Here is a 23,233-nt window from a genome sequence, read left to right as displayed (position 1 = left end):
GTCGTCGTCATGCGAGACGATGGACTTGGGGACGAAGCGATATCGTGCTCGTTTAGCGGCCTGGGTGACGTTCCTTATGAGCGGCGGCCCATTCCGATATTCAGCTTATGTATGCATTTCACGCAGTAGCACATTCTTATTTTGGCCACGATGCATACACTCAAACACGCGATCGTACAGCCCAGGGAAAACGTATATGCACAGATAACAACTTCCTGGGTAGTGTAATATATAACGGATGGTTACATTCAGTCCATACAACTTGCTTTCGAGACACTGGTGGGCAAGAGGGTGAAACGACAACATTCAGATCCGTGCAACCTAGAGTCAGGGGGAAAGGAGGACAGCCCCAGTCAATACCTACAACGCAGATGTCATCAAGCAAATCAACAGCATCTTTTATCAGATATGCAGACGATTAAACCATATCATTGTTATCCTGTCAACAATGAACACGAGGTCAAACTTCCCATCTATTCGTGAAGTGCCCAACCGAACGTGTCCTCTAACTCCCTTAGTCTAGTACAGACCTTCCTGATCTTGTCATCGTCCACATTAGCGACTGAGAAGCGAATCCACCTGCTGTTGTCCTTGACTAGCTCCTCTTCCTTTGTCAAAGGCTGCAGAGGCATGAAAAATCCCGCAGGAAGCGTGACTATCCCTCCTTCGATCGCCATTCTTCGGCTTACCTCCGTAGCTGATACATCCTTGAAAGGATGCTGAACAAATGCGTAGTAGGCTCCTTGAGATCCAATCTTCCACCTTGGAGGAAGTAAGGACCTGAATAACTCGTGTCGGTGTACCAGTGACTGAGCAGTTTCACGAATAAAGGGGCGAAGCTCCGAGAGTAAAGGGTATAACGCCAACTGGACATGTCTTGGCGGGCATATTTGTATGCAGTCAAGGACCGTCTTCACTTGCTCCAGAACTCCGCTCGAAGCGACTATGGCACCCAAACGATGTCCAGGGATGCAATAGCTTTTAGAGAATGAGAAAAGATGAATGAAGTGTCTCCTCCAGGTCCAGTCCGATGGCAACCCCGGTGACGACTGTAACGGTCCAGGAACGAAAAGACGGTGTGGTACCTCATCCAAAATGAAATCGCGGTACGTTTCGTCTATTATCAGTGCCACGTTCCGCTGTCTCGCAAGACGAGCAAACGAGGAAATTAACGATGGAGGATAGATAGCACCAGTCTACCTCATCATGAGGACTTATACACGGAGTATCGGCAAATGGAACATACGGGATTGTTAGGAGACACGAGTATAATTGCCTTCGTCTTCTCCGTGATTAGTTTTGCACACCTCTCTGGTGATGGCTGGAAGCCTTCGCGTGAAGTCGTTTGAAGAGGTACAGGGCTTATTCCTAGCATTTGAAGTGTCATCCTGCGCTCGAAATACTATGAGGATGTAATGATACCGTGGTGTTAAGGAAAATAACAGACTCGTGATTGAAATACCTACGGTCAGAAGCTCAGTTCTATCCTATTGCCTAATGCTCTAAGAAGAATAGGCATACCAAGGAACTGGAAGAATAACCTCGTCCCCCGCATCTGCAACAGCCATAATAGCTGTGGTGAAAGCCATGTTACAACCGGCGGTCAGAGCAACATCATCAGGAATGATATCGCTATTCTTTCCGTAGACAAGCCGCATTTCTTGTGCAAGAGAAGCTCTGAGTAATGGTTCCCCGGTCATAGGGCAATATCCACAAGATCGGGGATCCGATGCAGCTTTACCAAGGGCTTCGAGGAGTTTAGTAGGCGGTGGTATGCCCGGTACACCTTGGGACATATCGAGAAGTGGCCTGTCCTTTGATTGTACATATGATTCAGCCCATTTGTATGCTTGAGGTATCCTAATGTACGAGGTAAAAGTAAGTATTCATGTGTATGGTCGAGATGAACGCAACGCAAGATTAAGTTTCAGGATTAATGAGACTCACGGAGGACTTGCGGTGTTCCGCACCTGAAGTGAGAGACGAAAGGCAAGGTTTCGGGCAGCCATTTCAGGCGACGGAAGTCAAATGATTTGTTGAACTTGAAGCTTTGATCAAAGACGCAGATCACTCTCGAGGCTTTGTTTCTGACGCGCTCACCTCTTCACACGATAAAGCTGCATAGATGGCCAACAGAGCGTCCAAAGGCAACAAGCCTGAAGATGTCGACGAGTTCGTAGAGCCTGCTCGGTATCCTTCTCCACCGCCTCACATAACGCATATTTCACGCGGTGTCCATGTGCGATATCCAATTCCATATCTTTCACCTTGCCCTGGTGCTTATTTCTGATGTCAGACTCCTTCGTTCTCTTCATTTCAACCACGAGATCTCCGATTCACGTCGATTCATCCTGTAACACATGTCGCTTGGAGCTGTGATGGACGCAGATTAGCGTCTGTTGGGATTGACAAAGCCGTGAGGATATGGACTCCCGAGAAGAGTGTAAGTCTTTCTCTTATACCTTAAGGCAGAGTTGTTAATGTCTATCAGCTTGAATCCCGTAGGTGAAGTGCTCATCCAGCTGCTCGGCATCTACGACTCGTTTCTCAATACCGGAACATTTCCTTTTAGTGCCGTCCAATATGTCGGAGGACACGACTACGACGTTGACTATGTGACATGGAATCCGACTCATCCAGAGCTCTTCTGTACTTCAAGCCAAAGAGATCGCAAGATCGTCTTCTGGGATGCCCGGCGTATGTCTATTCGATTATCTATACGTTCTGCCCTTCTTCTCTGATCTAACGCAACAGCCGCTTGAACTTCCAGAAAGCCGACCAGTTCAAGTTATCACTCCGAGTAGCAGTTACGCCCCGTCGCAGATTAACTATGCACCCGATGGGAAGACCATTTGTTTCGTCTTGACAAACAACCAATTGAGTTTCATGACCCACGGACATGCCGCAGGCGAGGCAAAACCTCAATGGAGTGTCATCAAAAGTGAACCTGTACGTATCCCCACATGCAGCAATAAATCATGCGAATTGGGAATAATAGGCTAACGGGCAGCTAGCTCAGCGCTTCAACAGCTTTATTCAATCACGCAGGGAACGGATTGGTTCTAAGCCATTTCCGTCAGAACACGGTGATGATTGTGGATTATCCGTCCCTACAAATTCGTGAACAACCCGCTGCACATGTTGGAGGTTGTTTGGCTGTCGCATTGGATCCTCGCGGAAGGTCAGTGTCCTGGTCATAGAAACCATTCACCAATTCTCAGAATGATCGAATTTCCGTGCACAGATATCTCGCGTCAGGTGGAAACGACTCTATAATCGACATTTTCGACATGACTGAATGGATCTGCGTGAACACCATTACATGCTGCGAGTGCGTGTCATATACGACTAAACAACTTCTCTCCGTCTGATATTTATGATTTTGTCCTAATTGTAGCCACTCAATCACGTCACTAAGTTTCTCGCATGATGGGGAATACCTTGCAGTAGCGAGTCAAGGCTCGTATATTGACGTGGTGAGTACGGCTACTCGTATCTCTATCTCAAAATGATTCATTCTCAACGCTTCTTCAGTGTGCTGTGGAAACTGGCTTACCCCTACATCGCATACAATCCATTGGTCCTGCTTCTGCAGTTACATGGCACCCCTCAAAACACGTGTTGGCGTATTGTGGACAGCAGGTCCGAGAGGGTGCTCCGCAGATAGCGTATTTGAGTTTATTCGGACCTGGCGTGTAAACTTTTATCATATCGCTGTAATAAATCTGCAGGATGGATGTTGGAAAGCATGACGAAGCAAGGGACTATACTAGGACTGAGGCACTTTTATACTTCGCAAACGGCTAATTTACATCAACTGAGCTAGTTTCTTTCAAAACGTCAAAAGCGAGCAATGTACAATGAAACGGAACGAAACCGGATAGCATCGACGATCAACGTGGATAAATACTCAAACAAAACAAGGGACAAAGTCTATGGGATTTATGGAACAGCAAGGATTAGGCGGAGAGCAATTCAAAGCAAGGCACGTAGCAAAGCAAAAAGGCGAAATAGACATAAGCTTACATATAGATACGACGTTACGGTCATGAAGTCATGAAAAAGCAATACCTTGGGCATTTAATGAAGTGTTGAGGTTGGATTTATACGTTTGTACTAGCCAAGAATGTGATAGCCATCAAAGTTCTATGGGCTATACTGGCTGGTGACGGACAACTGGTGCCCTCTTATCAGATGCTGATCTAGCCAACCTTGGCAGACGGGACAAAGGTAGATTTTGACCTTCAGAGACCAAACTGTTACCCCTGTAGCGAGAAGCATATGGTGCACGTTCAATGGTGTACTCGACATCAGCTCCTTGCAGGCGTACGGGTACGGGGATCATTGATGGTCTGTAAGGCCGAGTCTGTCCGTCATCAATGGCAGTATGCAACGCATATCCAGTCCGACCTTGGTTCACCATTTCGCCGATAGGTGCGATCGACGACGTAGGCCTCTGCAATCCCTGCGACCATCGCGGGATTCTGCTCCTCTGAACCTTGCAGTTGTCAGTTCCACCGAAGACATCCTCGGTTTGCTCCGGAACATCAACGCCGTCCATCCACAACCTTTGTGGCTTTGGCGTAGACATGTCTTCGGGAGACGGAAAGGGTAGGAGTGTGCTTGGTCGTTCCCGTTTATTCTCAGGCGTTTTATAGGCTTCACTGGCAGAACCGATTTTAAGTCCAGGTACAAGGAGCGGAAGTAGTCCCGCCGAAAGGCTGTCGCTTTCGTTGGGTGAGTCCTGCTGATCGCAAAGTCGCACAGAAGCTATTAGACCCTCCTGAGTCTGGTCGGACGCAGTTCCGGCACCTTGCAAGGCCAGTATATGTGGATGACTTGGCATTTCTGATCTGGGAAAGAAAATTCCACCTTCGTTGTCCGTACGAACTGCTCGTTGTGGTGTATTCAAGCTCGTATCAAGTATGGTCTCCAAATTAGTCGTAAAGGGGAATTTCCGAATCCTATCTCCCTTCGAACTGCCAGAGCTTATGCTGGAACTTCTGCTTACAGGCATCGAATTAGTGCCTGAAAACGACCGCATCGAGTTCCCACTTCGTACTAAGAAGTCATTCCTGTCGTTCGTTGCATGTGGACCGTATAACTGACCAACTTCGTCGCCGCGATAAGGATCAATAGCAACAAAGGCAGAAGTAGCTACCGAATTTCCCCATACAGGATACTCGGCTGTACTAGATTTGTTGATGTTACAGTAGTTATCGACTTCGAAGTTGCTTGCTTTCGCCGGAAGAACGGCCAGCTTGGGAGCCTTGGAGAGGAGACTGATCCCACGGCTCAACCTGTTCTTACCATCAAAAGCGTCGCCTTTGGAAAGCCAAACATCTCCACTTCGACGACCTTCAACAATAGTGATACTTGCGCTACGTTTGTAGCCACCTTCAAGTTGTGATAGCTTAGGTAGATTCGAGACATCTTCCATAAGGCTGGTCGTGATAGGCAACGGTGAAATCAAAACGTTAAACGCGAGTAACGGAGCAGAAACTGTCATTGAAATGATAAACAGCACAGGAGTCGGGCCGTGAAGTGAGGTCGAAACCATGAAAGGCAAAGCAAGGCTCTAAAACGTCGCAAGACTATCAGCTAAGCGTGAACAGGGAAGACAGATTATACTCACTAATGGTAGCCAGATATAAGCAAGCCATCCAGCCATGCGTATCCAACGTGCCCTGTCGTCCTTTGTGTACATCTTGTTAAAAGTCTGGAAACTGTCATTTCTATCACCAACGCCACGATGATGAAGATCGGAATGACCAATAAACTGTGTACTTGATAGAGCCGGAGTAAGAGGACATGATGCTCGGTTAACCCCTAGTTGAGTATGGTTATCCATCGTAGTACTGGCATGCGCCATATTGACTTCGGGATTTGTTGAAAATGACCAATCAGTTATAGTTCGAGGCGGAACTGATGGTTCTGTTAGCCACGAACTATCCTGCTGCGAGCTTTCACCGACTTGTTGCTGATTGTTCACATCGTGACTGGTCTCCGCGGAGCGTGCAGTGGATTCGAAGGAAAATGATGAAATCGAGTCGCGACGTGATCCTGCGTCGGATGTGATCCACGAGCTTCCATCTTTGAGAGCTTCAACATCCTCAGTCGGGAAGGAGTAACTCGATTTCACATCCGTTATAGCATCATACCACGAATCATACCACTCGCTATTTGACATGAGTTTATCTTGAATAACGCGGAGGGACACGACGAGGAAGATGATTGCAGCTGTGGTAGATATAGCAAGGAAGATTATGTAGGCGGTAACTCCAATCCGGAAGCTTTGTATCCCCTTGCTAGCATAAATACCAGTGATGGCAGTCGAGATGGCAGTCACAGTGGATGGCGGTACCCAAACGCGCCAGTGAAAAATGCCAAATGAGCTTTGTAGGGACCTACGGACCTGAATGAGGGAGACGGCGGAAATACCGAGCAGAAAAATTTGTCTCAATGTCAGGACGAGGAATAGGCGAGCAGACGCCGCCGTGTCCGTGCCAACGCTGCGATTGGTAGTCTGTGCGAGATTCTGGTTGAATACCTCCCAAACAAAAACCAGCAAAGAGATGATGTCGAGGCCTGAGAGCCAGAGGTGTGCTTTATCTGCATGTGACAAGGAAAGTGTCTTACGTATCTTCCTAGTCTAAATTGAAGGCGGCAGTCAATGAAACGGAATAAACAACGGATGCATAAAAATTACCGGATGGATGCGATTATACGGAATAAGGGGCACCAGGATACGGAAAATAGAGAATGCTGAGCAAAGCAAGGATAAAATGGAGAGGGCAAGTGCTGGGATAAGTGGGATCATTTTTGTGTGTGTGCCAGTGAGCGTGAAACCAGCGTCAAGAGTCGTGAGGTGCTAGAGGTCGTCAATTGATAATTTCTATGATGTTTTATTGTTTTTTTTATCATGCCGTGCGTCGTTAACAGGTTCTTGAGGCAGCCATGTCTTAAGGTAGACAACTCACGGTGCTCAACTCAGAGTCAACTGACGACGATCGCCAGACAGCACGCTAACTCGAACTGTTTGGCCACTATGCCTTATATGGAAAGCGTAAACAACGCGTGTAAACTCAGTCAGGTCACGGGAACGTGTTGTCTGCTTTTAGGAACATATCGTACATCATCTCGTACATGCACTTCGTTTGAATTGGCGTCGGCCAAAACCTCAGATAAGTATACATAAAGCCCAAATGAATTCGGTACCCGTCGCTTCGATCACATCCCCCCGGGTGTATAGATTTTAAGGGAGTTAATTTCCCAGTACGCGTCCTGCAGTTTTTGTATAAGTAATTAGAATTAAATCTCGTTTTCTAAAGGTAACTACCCACCTCGAACGCCTTAGGATTTTTATCGACGACTAAAAATTTGTATGAACATTACATCACTAAATGGTCAATTAATGCGTTAAGGGCTCAGCCACTTACAGTCTTCACATGACCCTTTGCCACAGGTTGACGAGAAAACATTACCAGCCCAATCTCCCTATAATGTGGGTTCAAAGTCCGAAACGCCTTGGGAAAGTTGAACAGTATAACTCACGCATAGTGTGGTATCAAAGATGGTTTTGTGTGCCGTAAAATGCGACGCAAAGTTGCATTTGTCTGTCGATGGAAAGCGAGCGTCTGGCGTACCCCAGTGACTGCCAGGATTAATGTATTCACCAGCTTTGACTTCGGGTGGAGTATTCGGGTCGTTCCTCCCGAAATGCCATACCGATACGCCGTCTTCCTGTGTTCTCTTCATGATGAAATACCCACCACCGTTGTTGTTAAGACCCGGGCCATAAGAACTGGACTTCTGGAAACTGGTCGCACAACCTTGATTGCCATTATCGAAGGCATTGCAATCTGTCGAAACGGTATTCCTATAGCGCGATGTGAGTAGAATGTTCTAGTACGAAGAATGCGGCTGACCCAGTCTGCGGTCTGTTCTGCGGCATCTGACATCCGGGAGACGTGTGAAGGGTTGCCTGATTGACAGGCTCTTTATTAACTCCTCTGAAACGTAGGGAATTAGCCGACAATAATTATGATCCGTTGAAGGAAACTGACTCAATAATATCTATCTCTCCACCATGCGGCCAGTCTTTCTCAGCTACAGTCCAAAACGCCGGCCAGGTACCGCAACCCCATGGCACATGCTTGACGTCGAGAACATGTACAGAATCGGTGTAACTCTCATACGACCTAATGCGATTGCTGTCGCGGCCTCTAGTATTCTTTGGGACGATATTCGTATCGTCTACCTTCATGATGAATGAATTCGCGGTTGCTAATATGTTATGTTTAATAGATGGGGGGTTGTTACATGCAAACAACATTGAGGATACATACCCGAGGCGAGCTTTCGTTTTATAGCTGTGGCTTTGTCAACATAATTGACTCTACCGTGTGTTGGGTCGTCAGAGGCGTCCCATTCGAACTCTTTAAAGAAGTCGTTTCCAACAATGTTGTGCTTCAACATGAATGCTGAAGGATTGCGCGACAAAGGGGGCTGTCCAAGGATGTTACTCAAGTTGGCGGCAAGAGATGCAGTAGCACCAGGAAGGAGACATGCGAGAAGAAGACCAGACGGTATAGTCATCATCTTGTGGAGTGTTCTTTTTCGTGGATGGATACTTTGGAGTGGTAATGATCGGAGGGATGAAAGGAGTGTTATCGTAAAACCTCTAAAAACCAAGCCATTTTAAAGCTAGACAAGGGGCTGACATTGAGAGAAATCAGTGCCGATCGGCGTCCTGGTAGGAGGCTGACAAGGTGGCTGGATGAGTACACGCACGTTCTTATTGCATTGGACGTACTAGATCAACTGTCCAGTCCCCTGTCCGCAGAAGTTGCACAAGGACTTTTGGGCAGCTGCCATTTGATTTGCCGGACTCAAACTTATGAACGACGGTGTTTGGTTTGTTTGACTTATCCACCGCCGTATGATACGGTCCCGTGATCGGCTGGTCAGCCCAGTTGGAATTAAAATGTCAGCAAAGCCATGCCGAATCGACAACTTCGAGGAGACGAGAAACCGTGGATTATATTTACGACAGTCTTGATTACAGTTTTGATTTGTGCTTCACATCGAAACTTCCGGTCCTAAGTTGTGCGTCATCGTCTGCTTCACCCCTAGTCTCGTCGTACTGTCTTGTTCTCAATCCCGTTGTTTGACCATGTTTGTAGCTTGACACTTTTTGATGTCAATCAAGCCTAGACGTGTGGCAGTCACTCTTGAATGTGAGTATCTGAACGACACAGCGGAAAATATTATGCTATCCCTTTATAATCGAATGACTGGAAGAGATGCAGCAACTGTGGCTTGAGTCCTGGTATTACAACGCTTCGTTTCGCGTCCAATACTACACTCGCCGTATCATAATTTTGTTCTGAATTGACGTTGGTTAAAGATCTTGGACAATCATACGCGAAATCCGCACAAACTCAGTTGCCAATCCCTCAGTCAAATAATCGGATTTGCAGGCACATAAATTCGAAGGCTGTGTATCTCCCAGTATGCATCCTGCAGGTTCAGTTGAAATATCAATATCCAATCCTGTCTTCCAAAGAAAGACTACTAACTTTGAATTGCTCAGGATTGTTGTCCACGACTGAAACCGGACATACATCGTAAGATACTTTATGAATCAGATCGATCTTAGTCACTTACACGCTGCACACGAGCCTGTACCACAGTTCAGCGAAAAACTTTTTTCAGCCCAATCTCCCTAAGTAGTGTGACTTGTCAGTACCACGACGTAGAACAAAAACGTCGGTGGATCTCACTCACGCAAAAATCTGTGTTGAGTATAATCGCATGTTCACTAAAATGCGATGCAAAGTCGCATTTGTCTGATGATGGAAAGCTTGCATCTGGAGTGGGCCAATAACTATTAGGACCAGCGTATTTGCCATCTCTGACCTCAAGTGGTGTACTTGGATCGTTTCTCTCGAAGAACCAGATGAATACACCCTCTGACTGCGTCCTCTTCATGACGAAATACCCGCCATTGTTTTCATTGAAAACGCGACCATAAGAGCTGATACTCTTGAAAGCTGTTCCACAACCCGAGAGTGTGCTGCAGTCGTCCCCAACCGAGATGCTGCCGAATAGCGTAAGTACAGAAGCACAACACGGAAAAGATGACTGACCCGGTTTGCTTTCGATCGTGGTCCATAAGACACCCGGGAGTCGTATGAAGAGTACATTGGTTCTCAAATTTCCGATTTACTCCTCTGGGGTTTGAGAATGAGCTACTAAGAAACTTTATTCCTTGGAGGAAAACTGACTCAATAATATCTATTTCTCCACCGTTAGGCCATTCGCCATTAGTCACGGTCCAAAATGCCGGCCAGACGCCGCAACCCCACGGCATATGCTTGACATCAAGAACAAGTATTGAATCAGTGTAAGTCTCATTAGACCTAATCCGATTGCTGTCGCGGCCTCTCGAGTTCTTCGGGGCGATATTCGTATCGTCTACTTTCATGATGAATGAACTTGCAGTCGCTAATACAAGTCAAGCTCGATAGTTGAGGAATGGACACATGCACTTAACGTTGAGTGCGTACCTGAGGCGAGGTTGCGTTTTCTAGCCGTGGCCTGGTCAACGTAATTGACTCTGCCCTGCGTTGGGTCATCAAAAGTATCCCAGATAAAGTATTTGTAGAAATCATCTCCAACAATGTTATGCTTCAACACGAAAGTTGAAGAGCTCTGGATTGGGGAGGCAATTGATGGGAACATGGAGACATGAGATGCAACGACGGAGGGGAGAAAGCATACGAAAAAGGCGGAAGGTATAATAATCATGGTATATGCAGGGGTAATTGGGGATTGTAGGGGATGTAATACGAGTAAGAGACAAGGATATAATTCCGCGGTAGTTTGAAAAGGCAAATTGTTATAAGGGCTAGGCGACTGGCTGACGGTGCAAGTAGGCTGCGTCAGCCTATTACTTGAAAGCTGACAACAGGTACTTGCATAAAACGGATACATATACCAAATGACCATTCAACTTTGGATCGCAGAAACTGTACTTGACTTGATTTATCACCCTATGATTTGGTGGACTTAGTCCAAGTCAATGACATGAAGCAATATTCTCAGAAACCGATGCGTCAACGTCATATAGATTTCTGCAATTAGGTAGTCAGCCCAGTCAAAATCCGTACGCATCAAGGCCTTGCCAATTCAAACAAGACAATACACAAACGGGCAGGTGGTCATCGAGCATAGCCGCCGTAGTATTGACGACCTGATTTATCTTGGTCACGTTTCTTGCTCTCCACTCGTTGTCGAAATGCGTTTCCTTCAGAGTTCTGAATGTATCTCTCCCTGTGTCTGCCTTCATCCCTCCCTTTGTCTCTAGCTCTATTTCTATCTCCTCGTTCCCGATCACCTTTCTGACCACGCTCGCGTCTTAACGCATCATCCTGTCGCCGCCGCCTGGAGGTATGGTCACTGCTTGGGGATGCAGACCTTCGGTCTTCTATCCGAGCCACTCTACTATCCCTTTTCGCATGGTCGGAAATGCGGTCTAGGAGTCTATCAGCAGGCCTTTGCTCGTCCTTGTAGGAACCGCTTGCACTGCCGAGCTTTAAAACAATTTTCCCAGTAGGTTCTCCGCGTTTCGCATTCTGCGAGAGTCGCTGTCGAGTCTCGGAACGTTGTCGACTACCGAACCAGTCGTCGCCATCGTAGACATCGTCGACTTCCTGGGTCTCCTTTTCCCGACGGCGCATCCGGTTCCTTTCTTTATCACGTCCACGTTTCCCGACGTCGCTTGGGCCAGCAAAACCATATCCGTCATCGAAATTACCCTTCAATTCCCATTCTCGTCGGAGTTTACGCCGGTCTGACGGCGCAAATTCTTTATCCGCGAAAGGTCCAGACATTGTGTTGTACGAGCCAAATGCAGAGGGTTCTTTTGCATCAGGATTAAGCGGTTCTACGTGACAGTCCTGGAAAAGGGTCAGTTGCGTAGTTCAATATTACTTTTTTGAAACGCACGTCGCCAAGATGACCTGAGGCTCCACAATTATAGCACCAATAATCTTCGCCGATGTAGCCCTCGCCGCCTTGTCCAACCGGGAGATTCTCCTTTTCTCTTCTCATCTTTAGCGTCACATCGCGATCTGTATCGTCCATGTAGTCATACATTCTCCACAACGTTGGACATTCCTTATCAATAAAATGAGTACCATTAACCGATACACATTGACTGAGCTCACCCTTGTTTTATGCAGAATCGAGCCACACCGGCTGCAATCATAGTATCTATCCGTCATCTGGCGAGACATAAACTTATTCGGACAGTCCTGAAGAACAGTTAATAGGTCAGGAGCAAGGAAGAATGTTCGCATAAACTGACTTTGTTTATATGGCCTTTCATGCCGCATGAAAAGCACGTTTTGACAATAGGACACTGCCGAGTCGAGTGTTCATTGTGTGCTCCGCATGTAAGGCACTGCAACCGTATAATCAGTTAAAAGAAGGAAAAGGCTAAGTCACGTCACTCACGACTACAACTGGACAGTCTGCTTGTCTATGATCCCCTTCTGCACCACATTGACCACAAACTAAGTGTGCTTTCCTGACATGATCATCTTTCTGTTCTTCGTAGTACCTTGTAAACAGCTGGAATTTATTTTCAGTGGAAAACGTCACATATATGCGCAAAGTGACAAACATTTAGCTCGGCGTCAGCGAAGTGAATGAAGTCATCGGTGTCCGAGTCAATCATAGCCGCTTCTTTCATTTTCAACGCAACGCTGTTATTCTGAGCAACGCTGAGAGTAACATGATCAAGAAGCAGAAGAGCTTCCGTTTCAGCTACTTCCAGAGCCATAGAATTGGAAGTAGCTCCATGCTCGTGTGATGCTTCTGGCAGTGTATCCGGTTTGTCATCGAGATAGAACAGAGAAGAGGATGAGCTGCGTTGCGGATGTGAAGAATTAGTGCTTAATCCTACAATAGAATCTACGTAGTACCTACGTGGTCTGCCCCTCTCGTGGCAATTGCACTATTTCTCCGTCTTCAGCATCGTCTGCGATTTCGTTCTCTGGCAGCAACGGTTTCTTCCTCTTTTTCCTGGTTCTTCGCTTTTTCTCGGGTCCGGAAGATGGCACCGACGATGGTTCTTCGTCTCCATCTAGAATGATTATCGTTTCGTTTGCAGCTCCTTGAGTCAGGTTCAGGTCTGTGTGTGGTCGTTTCTGCTTCCGTAAAGATCTGACGCCTGTTCTGGTTGTTGGGAGTGTTGGAGATTTAGGTGTAGAACCAGTAAGGTCAATCACCTCGACGTCAGTTTTGTCCATTCCGAGGCGCGTTTAGAGGAAAGAAAAGATGTTACATGGACGGGTGAGTAGTTGCTAGCTCCGTGCCACACCGCCCGCGGTCCAATCCCATGCACTGTTAGTAATACACGATATCCATATTTGGCAATAGTAGACTTGCAATTCCCTTCATTAGTGCTACTTCTATAGCACCGCATACACAGCAGCACAAGCTTGATCAGTGAAATTTAAACGAGCTAACACCACGAAATTCCATTATAAACTATCTGCATTAGCAGTTCGACTAAGTATCGTTAGTCAGATTTGACTCAGAGAAAGCGCATCATCAAAAATTTGACAAAAAATGGCTGCAACAGCATCACGTGACGTTGAAATACAGCAGATACAACATGAACAGCACGCGTACGACACGCATTAGAACTGTCCGTCCCTTCAAGAGCCTCAAGGTGCGTTTTCGACTCATTAGCATCAGCACTGGAGGCTATCGACTACTATACATACAAATTATCATGTACCACGCAAGGACGAAGAAGGTGGCTTCGTATGGACGACGTGCTCATCGTGTTGTGGCAGTCACGGGCGACAGGCGACTCAGTTTCAGCGTTTCCCCTCCAAAGGTGTCGGACTCAGACACAGGTGACTCGCCTTGTTCTCCAGTGAAGGAGGCCGTTGAGGACATATATGCCTTTCCGTCTAAACTCGCGGAGCCCAAACTACCCTTGGCCGACCACAAGCTGCCTCGACGGTCCATTATGTCCCCAAACCATCAGAAGGTAAAGGGAAGGAAGGCCAAAGTGAAGGAGACACCAATACGTACACCATTGGCATCCTATTCTCCAAATATTCCCAACTCACCAGCTGCTCGCTTTAAAGCTGTGAAAGCACGTGCAGGAGTAGTGAAGAGCACCCCGCATACGCTGCGAAAGGTGTCTAACGCTTCTCCACATGTCGAAATCGACATCATTGTTACTGATGGTGCGGGACGCCGAATCAACGAAGAGCGACGTGTGACGAAGACGAATGTGCTAGCGAACGACATTAATGATGTTACATGTAAAGCTATTAATCGACCGCACAGATCGGCCGCAGTGAAAAGCTACGCATCGTTTGCGTCTGAGGAGGAAGACCTTGGCGAGGAATATGTACCGTCACCGGAACCTCTAAAGGTCAGGCGGAACGCCAAGGGTGCTACACTTGACTCTCACTCACGCAAGTCCAATAAAGGCACGAAGAAGTCGAGGGAATCGAATGCACGAAAGGAGCATCTTTCGCTCGGTGACTCCGACTCTGATGTTCCACTTAAACCTCGCATATCTAGACAAGCCGTCCGTACCATTGTTGTTTCTGACTCAGAGTCGGAGGTCGAAATCAATGTGCCCTCAGAGTCCGAACGGAATCAAACGACGAAGGTGGATGGGAAAGTCAATAACGTTCATTCAAGACAAACAACTAAATCCACAGCTTTCAAGGGAGCCGGGGAGGATACCGCCCGTGAGTCTATTGCAATACCTTGGAGATCGGAGGATGGTCGAGCAGGATCTCGACAATCGAGTACTAAGAGCCGGAATCTATCCGATCAAAATCTAGACACGAGTGCTCACAGGGAGAATAGCACAGACGTAACATCACAGACGCATGTTAACTATGATACGTCTCACGCGCGTCCTCGCCAACTCACACCTGTAAAACCTTCACGATCAAAGGTACCGTTCATGAAGCAACCTCCCGTCAGGTTTAGTCCCTCGCAGTTAATCGTGTTGTCCGATGATGACACTTCACTCACCATAGACGAAGAATTGGAACTCGCCCTACATGTTGCGGACCTCCAGCTTGCAAAATCATCCCATCCCTCAACAAATCCCTTCATCTGTCATCCACCTTCAAATAAAGAGCGAATATCTAATCCGAAAACGGAGCAGCCATCATTATCTAGCTCTCTGAATGGATTGCGGAAACGACACATTCCGTCGTTCTTGCGACCTCTTCTCTCTGAATGCGGGCAAATCTCGCCCTTCGATTTCGAGCATTTCATCGAAACTTTTCCTGTGGACTCATTAGTTGGATTCTCAGGACATTTCGGCCTGCTCGACGGTGACGCTACTAGAGAGTCTTTTCAATCCTTCCGAAAGGTCGGTGAGGCGTCATATTCGGAGGTCTTTGGAATAGGAAATGTTGTCCTTAAAGTAATACCACTGCATGACGAAGAGGATAATCCTGAGAGCACGTGTACAACAGATTGGGATCCACCCCCTATGACCGAGGCGAAAGACGTGTTGAAAGAGATAGTAGTGACAAGAGCTATGGGGGAAATCTGTAAGGGGTTCATAAAACTACTCAAAGCGCATGTCGTGCAAGGACCGTACCCGCAGATACTGCTTGACCTATGGGACAAATATCACAAGAAGAAGGGTTCAGAAAGTGTACGGCCTGGTGAGCAAAATCTTTACTTCGAGTATGAGGACCAAGACTAATTGATATTATAAGACCGCTTTGGTTCAACACAGACATATGCAATTATCATACTACCGAACGGTGGACCTGATTTGGAGAACTTCTCCTTCAGTTCGCCTGGCACTTCGGGCTGGAGACAGGCCTGTAGTGTGTTCTGGCAAGTCGTGCGTAGTCTAGGGCACGCTGAAGAGCTCGTCCGATTTGAGGTTAGCCATCTGCTTATTTGTCGGTGACAAATGCTAACCACGAGTGATCACTCTAGCATCGTGATTTACATTGGGGCCAAATCCTTGTGCGCAAAACCATGCAGCCTTCAAGGACATTGGTTACTGCTCCGCCCGGTACGGTTGCGTTGGACGACCCGTCGCACGGCATTCAATCCACTGTTATTGATCTCGGCCTCTCCCGTATCGATCAAGGCCAGGGAGATGCGTTCTGGACACCCTTTACAGATGATATATTTGAAGGAGAAGGAGACTACCAATACGATATATATCGGATGATGCGGAAACATAATAAGGATGAATGGGAATCTTTCAGACCCCTTACGAACGTGATGGTACGTCAGATGTTTAGAGTCTGATCTGTTTGCTAACAATTGTGTATGTATCCGCAGTGGCTCCATTATCTTGCAGATAGACTTATAAGGCACAAGGGTCTTCGTTTCCCGATGCGTCCTACTCAGCAGAGTCGAAAGACGAGTCGAATTGACGGGAATAGAACAGTGGCGGAAGCGGACAAACGTGCTTACGAGTGCCTGTTGGAAGTTGACCGGATCCTACAGGTTTCCATTGCACCGATCGCACGTACCGTCGGGGTAAATCTGAAGAGAAAGTCTTTGGTCGCGAAGGACACTACTTCTTCAGATAGTCCAGATCAGGCAGGGGGAATTGTCAAAAGTGCAGCTGATGTCCTCCATCTGGGGAAACGAAAGGGATGGGTTCGATAATTTCCTGATACACTGCATGTTTGCCATCGGGCTTTGGATAGAGCAATGAAACACACTACACTAGTTATGTGTATATGTAACTTGTAATCAATCGTTAGTGTGACGATCAGCACATGACGTTACCTGCCGCGTTGCTAGTCGCGCGTGATTCAGACTCCACCTCTACAGTTCATGCAGAACTTCGACTTCACGATCATATATAGTCTGCATTCACGATGGCGATTCCACTTCAGCTACGAAATTCCATGTTCCCACCTGAACTTGAGTTCATTGCGTCGGATGAGCTCATAGAGATCAAACCCGCCGTGAAAATGGACAAAATACAGTTCATTTCAGTCCGTGTCATATCGCTTTAGTTGCGGCTAAATATTAAGCTAAGTGTACTCACTTAGGGATTATACGGACCCTTTACTGGAGGACGTTCGAGCAATATTCCTTTATGGATCGCGGTCAATTTGAAGCTAAAAAAGAAGTGCAATATTGTTGCACCTTCCTGGCTTAATGTTGGTATGTTACAACTTCTTATAGGACCTATTCACGATCATGCGTAGGTCTAATCAAGCTGCTATTCTTTATTAGAATCCCTCCAAAACAAGCTAGCTGAAGAGACCGACGAGAGGTTGAAAGACGGACTTGCTCATTTTCCGTTTCGGTATACTGAAATCGCAAAAGTACTTTTAGACGTGTAAGTCTCAGATTCTTCTTCTCTGTTTAAACCGGTCACATATTCTACTTCAGAGCTGCTGATGACCTCGACCAGCCAGACAAGATACGGAAACTACTTAAAGACATACGCGAGACGAGGCAGGCAAAAATTCGGGAAACCCTGTTAAGGCTCAACCCCACGGCACTGCAGGTGAGCTCTCGACTGGATCCTTATTTAGATCTCTGTTGAAAAATTTGACGTACTTCGATAGATGACAGGAGTCTCGGCGATGGAGATCAACGAAGTGCGGCCTTTCTTCTCAAAAGCGATGGGCACCCTTATTCAACTCAAACCGGAGAGCACAAGTACAGAACAAGGACCTGATGGAGAGTATGCATGAACCGTGTACGATTAAGCGGCAGTTATTCTATGATAAGCATTGATTACCGTTGCGTGGCAGCAGGGAGAATTATGAATCAACCAAACTCGACGTTCGTAGGAGACTATAGGCTAAGCATAGCGCGGATCACGGCTATAATTACTTGACATGACGAACGTGCGCATGTTGTCGCATGCAAAGACAGGGTGGCAGGCATCAATCATGTGGAGACGATTCTAGGCGAATCAACACTTCGCATAAATGCCGATTCGCCGTTTGAAATAGATATGTGCTTTTCTCGTCGCACGAATATAAATATGCTGTCGATCCTAGCTCTCAGTCGGGAGCAGTATGATGGAACTGTTCGTCCTCGTCGTCTCCGCCTTTCTGTGTTCTGCCAGTCCTCTTAGCACACCGACGGCACCTCGGGCAGCGCCACCTGATCAAGCTGTACTCAATGGAACGACATTCGTCAACAAAGTATTCCAATTCCCACCCTGATGTATTGCGCATTTGACCAAACCCTCTGAATCTGACAGGGCTTAGTGGCCTTCGGTTTGATACCCTCAAATTTCACGGAATCCACTGGTGAAGATATTTATCGTCTGACAGGATTAATCCTCAGTTGTGCTGAACACCTCTGAAAGGTGACACGCTGGGTGGCATTGGAAGTGGTATTGCATTAAAACGAGGCACTTTTCAGAAGCTCTCGAACAGCACATTTTCTGGAACCTTCATTGTCCAACCTGATCGAGGTTTCAATATGTGAGTCAAGGTGATTCCCATAAACATCGTGCATTTGTGAACGGGTTGGTATGGTTGGCAGTGACGGGACGATCGACTATCAAGGCAGGCAACAAGAAATCGACTTTGTGCTCCAGCCGTACTACGGGGACGCGGATTTGAACTTCAGCGAGGCACAGGAGACGCTCCAGTTGCAATATCAACAAACTCTGCTCTACGTGGATGAATTCAATAACAAAACCACTGGTCTGGATGCACTTGGTGTGCAACCCGCGGGGGGCGGGTTTCCTGTCTTACCCGTCCCGTCGGAAGTCTTCAACCACCTCTCCGTGGATTGTGAAGGACTTGTCCTTAACGCCGACGGCTCGTACGCACGACTTTGCTTCTTTCCTGGGATAAACTCCGCTAAATAACTTTTATAGCTTCTTCATGAGTGACGAATACGGACCTTATATTTACAGCTTCTCGCCGTCTGGGCACCTTCTCCAGGCTATCCAACCTCCGAATGCTTTCCTTCCGTTTATTGATGGTACCCTCAACTTCACCTCAGAGACCGATCCCGATACTGGCCGGGCTGCTAATCAGGGTACGTCCTTTCCTGTCTTCATATTTAAGCTCACCTTTATTCATATCGACTTTATAGGCTTCGAGGGACTAACGGCTTCACCTGACGGGAATACTATCTATGCACTCCTGCAAAGTGCGACAATACAGGATGGCGGATCTTCAAAGTCGACGAGCCGATTCACCCGAATGCTTGCATACGATGTTTCCGATTCGTCCAGTCAGTCGCCGCCGCTCATCGGCGAATGGGTAGTGCCGTTGCCTCAGTCAAAGAAAGGCAACACGCTTGCTCAAAGCGAGGTACATTTCGTGAGCCCGAACATCTTCTTTGTCCTTGCTCGGGACGGAGATGGACATGGAGGCGACGACAACAAGTCCAGCTACAAGCAGGCCGACCTTATCGACATCAGCAGCGCAACGGATATACACAACACAGTATTTGACGATCCTGCTAATCCGATCGCCGTTGACGGGGTGCTTAATTCAAGTATCACGCCAGCTCAATATGTCTCGTTCGTGAACTTCTTGGATTCTGATCAGCTTGCACGGTTTGGCCTTCACAATGGTAAACCAGCAGACCAGACGCTTATCAACGCCAAATGGGAGTCACTCGCACTTGCTCCATGTGATGATCCAGACTTCCCAGACGACTACTTCCTATTTACTGCCGTGAGTTCACAATATGATTTGAAAAGCCTTACAGACGACTAATGCAGCTGCAACAAATAGTCGGATAACGATTTCCTCAGCACGCAAGGAAGCTTTGATGGACAATCTTTTGACACTGGTATTGATGTAGACAACCAATTCATGGTCTTCCGCGTCACTTTGCCATCCGTACCGGAGGGCAGTGTTGAACAATCCATTGGCATATGATCGGTACAGACTTATGTACATAACTAGGAGGCTACCAATACCCAAACCGAAAAAAAATATGAGATAATGTTAGGCGTGTGTCCGTTTACCCATAATCAAGATGCTCGTAAAGTCAAGGTCATGGTTCAATACGAGTGTTTGGTTGAAGATCACGGCCCGGCGCGATCGCTTACTCCTTTCCGGCGATAGCCAAACTTTGTGTTAGGAGCTGAATTTGCTCGCGCAACGAGGCAACTTCGTGAAGAATGTTTGTTTCCGGACTCTGCAAACAAAAATGTTGGCACAGCTAGCCTCAGTATCAAAATAAGATTAACGCACAACAGCAGCGTCAGGAAACTTCGCCACAAGTTCCTTGAATGGAACGACACATATCTTCAAGTCGTCCGGCTCGCTGACTTCAGGATCTTGGTTTGCAGGATCGTCTTCTTCTCCTTCGTCTGCAGGGCTAAACCAACTCTTCATGAAGCGATTGGTGCTCGTATCAAGCGATGTCTCCCACAACGCGATGACGAGGAGGGGAATGAAGAAGAATGTCGACATTACCCAACGGTTATACTTTGCGTAAGCTTCCTGGCTCATAAATGGTCTAGACGAGGGTCAATTAGTTGAAGCTTCCGAGATCGTCTTTAAGTGGCTTGACAGGGACGTACTCAAGAGGTGCGACAAATACCACTTCAATGAGATTGAACGGCGCTAGTAAAAATTCAGACATGTGAGATCTGCGCCAGGTTAGGGATGAAGAGACTCGACATGCTAACCAGGATAGACGTAGGAATCCGGAGCACGTATCATACCAACCGTTTTTCCGGCAAAATATGCTAAATATTGAGCTTCTGCATCATCCACGACCTACGTAGGAAAAACACATATCAGAAACAAGAGGACAGCATTCTGCCCCATCAATTACTTACATCTTCATAGGCTGAAGCGAAGAGTGAAATCAACACGTTCAACAAGATGACAGTCGTCACAAAGTTCCACCTTTAACCAAGGTTAATGCACAATGGCAGATGACAGTTGTTTGATTGCATACATGTAAAAGAGAATGAGGCTCTCCCCGCTAATAACGAAAGGAATAAGCATATTATGGGATATGAATCGATTACGACATACTTTGTAACCTGACTTCCGAAGTCTGGTGATCTTTGAAAGGCTGCGTTTAGAATTTATAAATGTAAACGATGATTTGAATGCTCACTGGAGCAACGCCTGTATCAAGGCATTGATCACTAATGGCCCATGTTCCGTCTCACCGTCGGCAGCATCAATGGCGTACAAGCCCTGGGCAAACCCGATGGCAAGAACTGATAAAAGCTTTAAGAATGTGAGTGAGTCAATTGAAATGTTTGTGAGACAAAGACTAACTGACCGCGAAGAAAATGCCTGACTCCTGTAGCATGCGTGCAACGCATATCTGCATCGTCCCGACCCATCTATATCCAATTTAGTTTTGTCAATCATCGAGTTAAGCGAAGCACCCACTTGAAGCCGTCAACGATTGTGATTAATTCTGCGGGACCAACGTATCAGTTACTTGGCAGGATGGTCAGTAATAGACCAGAACTGACTCATCCTACAAAAGACTGTCAAGATCTGATAGCAAGAAAGCGGAGTAACGAAACTTACCAGATAAATGGAGCAACATGGGATAGTACTTGAAAGCTCTTGTAGTGATAGAGGTCCGATCTCGGGTCATTATCTGGAAGGTATATTCCGACTACCCGCAGAACGAATGCAGCAACCAGTAAGGCGTCCGTGACTAAAGACACTACACTCCAGAACCCGAAAGCACGCCAGGTTACGAAACGAAGCATTTTGTACAACTGGGAGAGACTTAGATTGGAATATTAGTAAATGTTCCAATTGCCTCACCTTAAGCAAGTCTTCGACAAAAAGTCAGTATCAACCTTTCAGCGTTGAAAGACGGAAAACCGCGTACCTTCTATCGCGAACGACAGTGCAAATATATACAGTGCAATTTCCCAGCCATCCAGAGCCTGATGAGTGCTGTTCAGGCGCTCAAGGGGCTGCCTTACTGAAAGGATCGTGAGTTCAGGATCCAAGATGACAGAAAGTCGCGCACCTGCTTGGGAATAATTGACCAGGAAAACCAGCCAAATTGCAACCCGGAAGAAATTCTGGTACCTTGTGCAGAGTCGGTTCAATACAAGAGCATATTGTGGGAGACAAGATGATACGGCACCGTGGCACAGATATACGGGAAGGATCGAGATGGTCACGGAAATGCCTCTCGCGCGACTCGTTAAAGGGAACATCTTCATTGAAGCGAATAAGAACTCCTGTGAATTCAAAGAAATTTTCAAGAAAGATTGCTCACAATCGATATCATGATGCTCATTATTTTTTTGCACCCAGTCTCCTCTCCACAGGCAGTTGACGACTAAAAGACTGCCAGTCAGAGAGGTGAATACAGCGACGCACACCCTACTCACCGTGCTGCGCCTCGGTGGACGACAGGAAAATTGTGCTGTGGCAACATCATGAGTAGATACGTATTGTATATGAATAGCATGCTTTATTCACCAATGTGTGTCGATAGCCAGCTCCAATGCACTCTGGAGCTCACTTTTATCCCCATCCCATTCCAGACGGCAGTATCTTTTTGACATGGTTGTAGTCAGGCGGTCTGGCGGCGCCCTATGCACAATACGCCTTGCTAAAACTTCGCAAGCAATGGCTGTGAAAGCCTGAGTTACCTGCCATTATCCAAGAATGATATGAGCAAACCTCGGCCATAATATTCGTCATAGTCGGCTGCGTTGTGATTTGCATCCCACATGAACGACTGTCGTGCCTGAAGCAAACAGTACGGAAGCTAGAGGAAACAGGCCGTAAGTACAGTGATATTTGAGGTTTATAAAAAAGGCTAGAGCGTACAGCTTCATGGAAATCTCCAGCTGCCCGTTCATATGTGCTTATAACATGCGACGATATGATCCTGCTAGCTGGTGTTGTAAGTTCCTTGAGCTCAACCTCAACAGGAATAAGCTTCAAAGTTAGCGCTCGAAGGCGCTTGATGAGTTCTGCACGCGAGACATAAGTCGGAGGCAGCACAGATATTACAGTACGCCACGAGCTCACTGGTAACCGTGTCGGGAGAAGCATGCAAAGATTTGTTAGACAGTAGAGATGCATTTTCGTCAGCACCATCCATGTTTACGCCAGTTTTCTTCTGAATTTCTACTTAAAATGCACGTTCAGGAATAAGTATGGTCACAAGAGAAAACAATCGTCAGTAAGAAACAGAGGTCACTCATGACATACATAGACACTGCCATTAGGTGATTAGGTACCGAAACACGCGA

The 23,233-nt window shown here is 46.9% G+C and overlaps 9 protein-coding genes across 9 annotated transcripts; 4 read left to right on the top strand and 5 right to left on the bottom strand.

Moving 5' to 3' along the window:
- Positions 1-473: 473 nt before the first annotated feature.
- Positions 474-2,009, bottom strand: FOMMEDRAFT_89280 (PLP-dependent transferase; the record flags this gene model as incomplete). The annotated part of the gene is made up of 5 exons (XM_007268535.1): positions 474-1,196; positions 1,247-1,388; positions 1,448-1,462; positions 1,522-1,860; positions 1,948-2,009. 5 exons carry the CDS (start codon positions 2,007-2,009, stop codon positions 474-476), a joined length of 1,281 nt encoding a protein of 426 aa, XP_007268597.1.
- A 116-nt stretch (positions 2,010-2,125) lies between these two features.
- On the top strand, positions 2,126-3,699 carry FOMMEDRAFT_147879 (WD40 repeat-like protein; the record flags this gene model as incomplete). The annotated part of the gene is made up of 9 exons (XM_007268534.1): positions 2,126-2,239; positions 2,297-2,443; positions 2,492-2,505; positions 2,573-2,697; positions 2,771-2,949; positions 3,015-3,181; positions 3,245-3,331; positions 3,398-3,476; positions 3,535-3,699. 9 exons carry the CDS (start codon positions 2,126-2,128, stop codon positions 3,697-3,699), a joined length of 1,077 nt encoding a protein of 358 aa, XP_007268596.1.
- A 425-nt stretch (positions 3,700-4,124) lies between these two features.
- On the bottom strand, positions 4,125-8,601 carry FOMMEDRAFT_169462 (uncharacterized protein; the record flags this gene model as incomplete). Its single annotated transcript, XM_007268533.1, has 9 exons — positions 4,125-5,578; positions 5,636-6,652; positions 6,710-6,871; positions 7,344-7,372; positions 7,440-7,497; positions 7,555-7,879; positions 7,929-8,012; positions 8,067-8,286; positions 8,349-8,601. The coding sequence occupies 9 exons, from the start codon at positions 8,599-8,601 to the stop codon at positions 4,154-4,156; spliced, it is 3,573 nt and encodes a 1,190-aa protein (XP_007268595.1). The 3' UTR covers positions 4,125-4,153.
- An 861-nt stretch (positions 8,602-9,462) lies between these two features.
- FOMMEDRAFT_169461 (glycoside hydrolase family 16 protein) lies at positions 9,463-10,746 on the bottom strand (the record flags this gene model as incomplete). Its single annotated transcript, XM_007268532.1, has 7 exons — positions 9,463-9,522; positions 9,582-9,610; positions 9,670-9,727; positions 9,790-10,102; positions 10,152-10,235; positions 10,290-10,509; positions 10,572-10,746. 7 exons carry the CDS (start codon positions 10,744-10,746, stop codon positions 9,463-9,465), a joined length of 939 nt encoding a protein of 312 aa, XP_007268594.1.
- Positions 10,747-10,841: 95 nt separating this feature from the next.
- On the bottom strand, positions 10,842-13,319 carry FOMMEDRAFT_147876 (uncharacterized protein; the record flags this gene model as incomplete). The annotated part of the gene is made up of 7 exons (XM_007268531.1): positions 10,842-11,963; positions 12,013-12,183; positions 12,234-12,320; positions 12,374-12,469; positions 12,523-12,639; positions 12,692-12,935; positions 12,997-13,319. 7 exons carry the CDS (start codon positions 13,317-13,319, stop codon positions 11,226-11,228), a joined length of 1,776 nt encoding a protein of 591 aa, XP_007268593.1. The 3' UTR covers positions 10,842-11,225.
- Positions 13,320-15,519: 2,200 nt separating this feature from the next.
- On the top strand, positions 15,520-16,332 carry FOMMEDRAFT_111037 (uncharacterized protein; the record flags this gene model as incomplete). The annotated part of the gene is made up of 3 exons (XM_007268530.1): positions 15,520-15,728; positions 15,783-15,955; positions 16,012-16,332. The coding sequence occupies exons 1-3, from the start codon at positions 15,551-15,553 to the stop codon at positions 16,330-16,332; spliced, it is 672 nt and encodes a 223-aa protein (XP_007268592.1). The 5' UTR covers positions 15,520-15,550.
- Positions 16,333-16,913: 581 nt separating this feature from the next.
- Positions 16,914-17,744, top strand: FOMMEDRAFT_135550 (Psf2-domain-containing protein; the record flags this gene model as incomplete). Its single annotated transcript, XM_007268529.1, has 5 exons — positions 16,914-17,033; positions 17,091-17,205; positions 17,278-17,383; positions 17,437-17,554; positions 17,616-17,744. 5 exons carry the CDS (start codon positions 16,914-16,916, stop codon positions 17,742-17,744), a joined length of 588 nt encoding a protein of 195 aa, XP_007268591.1.
- Positions 17,745-18,074: 330 nt separating this feature from the next.
- FOMMEDRAFT_30029 (uncharacterized protein) lies at positions 18,075-19,907 on the top strand (the record flags this gene model as incomplete). The annotated part of the gene is made up of 7 exons (XM_007268528.1): positions 18,075-18,203; positions 18,263-18,311; positions 18,371-18,488; positions 18,550-18,834; positions 18,890-19,053; positions 19,111-19,700; positions 19,761-19,907. The coding sequence occupies 7 exons, from the start codon at positions 18,075-18,077 to the stop codon at positions 19,905-19,907; spliced, it is 1,482 nt and encodes a 493-aa protein (XP_007268590.1).
- Positions 19,908-20,076: 169 nt separating this feature from the next.
- FOMMEDRAFT_147873 (calcium activated cation channel) lies at positions 20,077-23,082 on the bottom strand (the record flags this gene model as incomplete). The annotated part of the gene is made up of 21 exons (XM_007268527.1): positions 20,077-20,169; positions 20,226-20,493; positions 20,558-20,600; positions 20,666-20,756; positions 20,819-20,888; positions 21,021-21,050; positions 21,106-21,211; positions 21,273-21,340; positions 21,390-21,417; positions 21,476-21,480; positions 21,534-21,730; positions 21,780-21,790; positions 21,847-21,942; positions 21,991-22,052; positions 22,111-22,183; positions 22,246-22,308; positions 22,361-22,395; positions 22,452-22,605; positions 22,656-22,743; positions 22,806-22,951; positions 23,010-23,082. 21 exons carry the CDS (start codon positions 23,080-23,082, stop codon positions 20,077-20,079), a joined length of 1,800 nt encoding a protein of 599 aa, XP_007268589.1.
- Positions 23,083-23,233: the final 151 nt, after the last annotated feature.

The sequence above is a fragment of the Fomitiporia mediterranea genome (assembly GCF_000271605.1).
Source record: "Fomitiporia mediterranea MF3/22 unplaced genomic scaffold FOMMEscaffold_8, whole genome shotgun sequence".
Classification (NCBI taxonomy): Eukaryota; Fungi; Basidiomycota; class Agaricomycetes; order Hymenochaetales; family Hymenochaetaceae; genus Fomitiporia; species Fomitiporia mediterranea.
The sequence above is the reverse complement of the archived record's forward strand: the minus strand, read 5'-3'. Positions and strand labels throughout refer to the sequence as shown.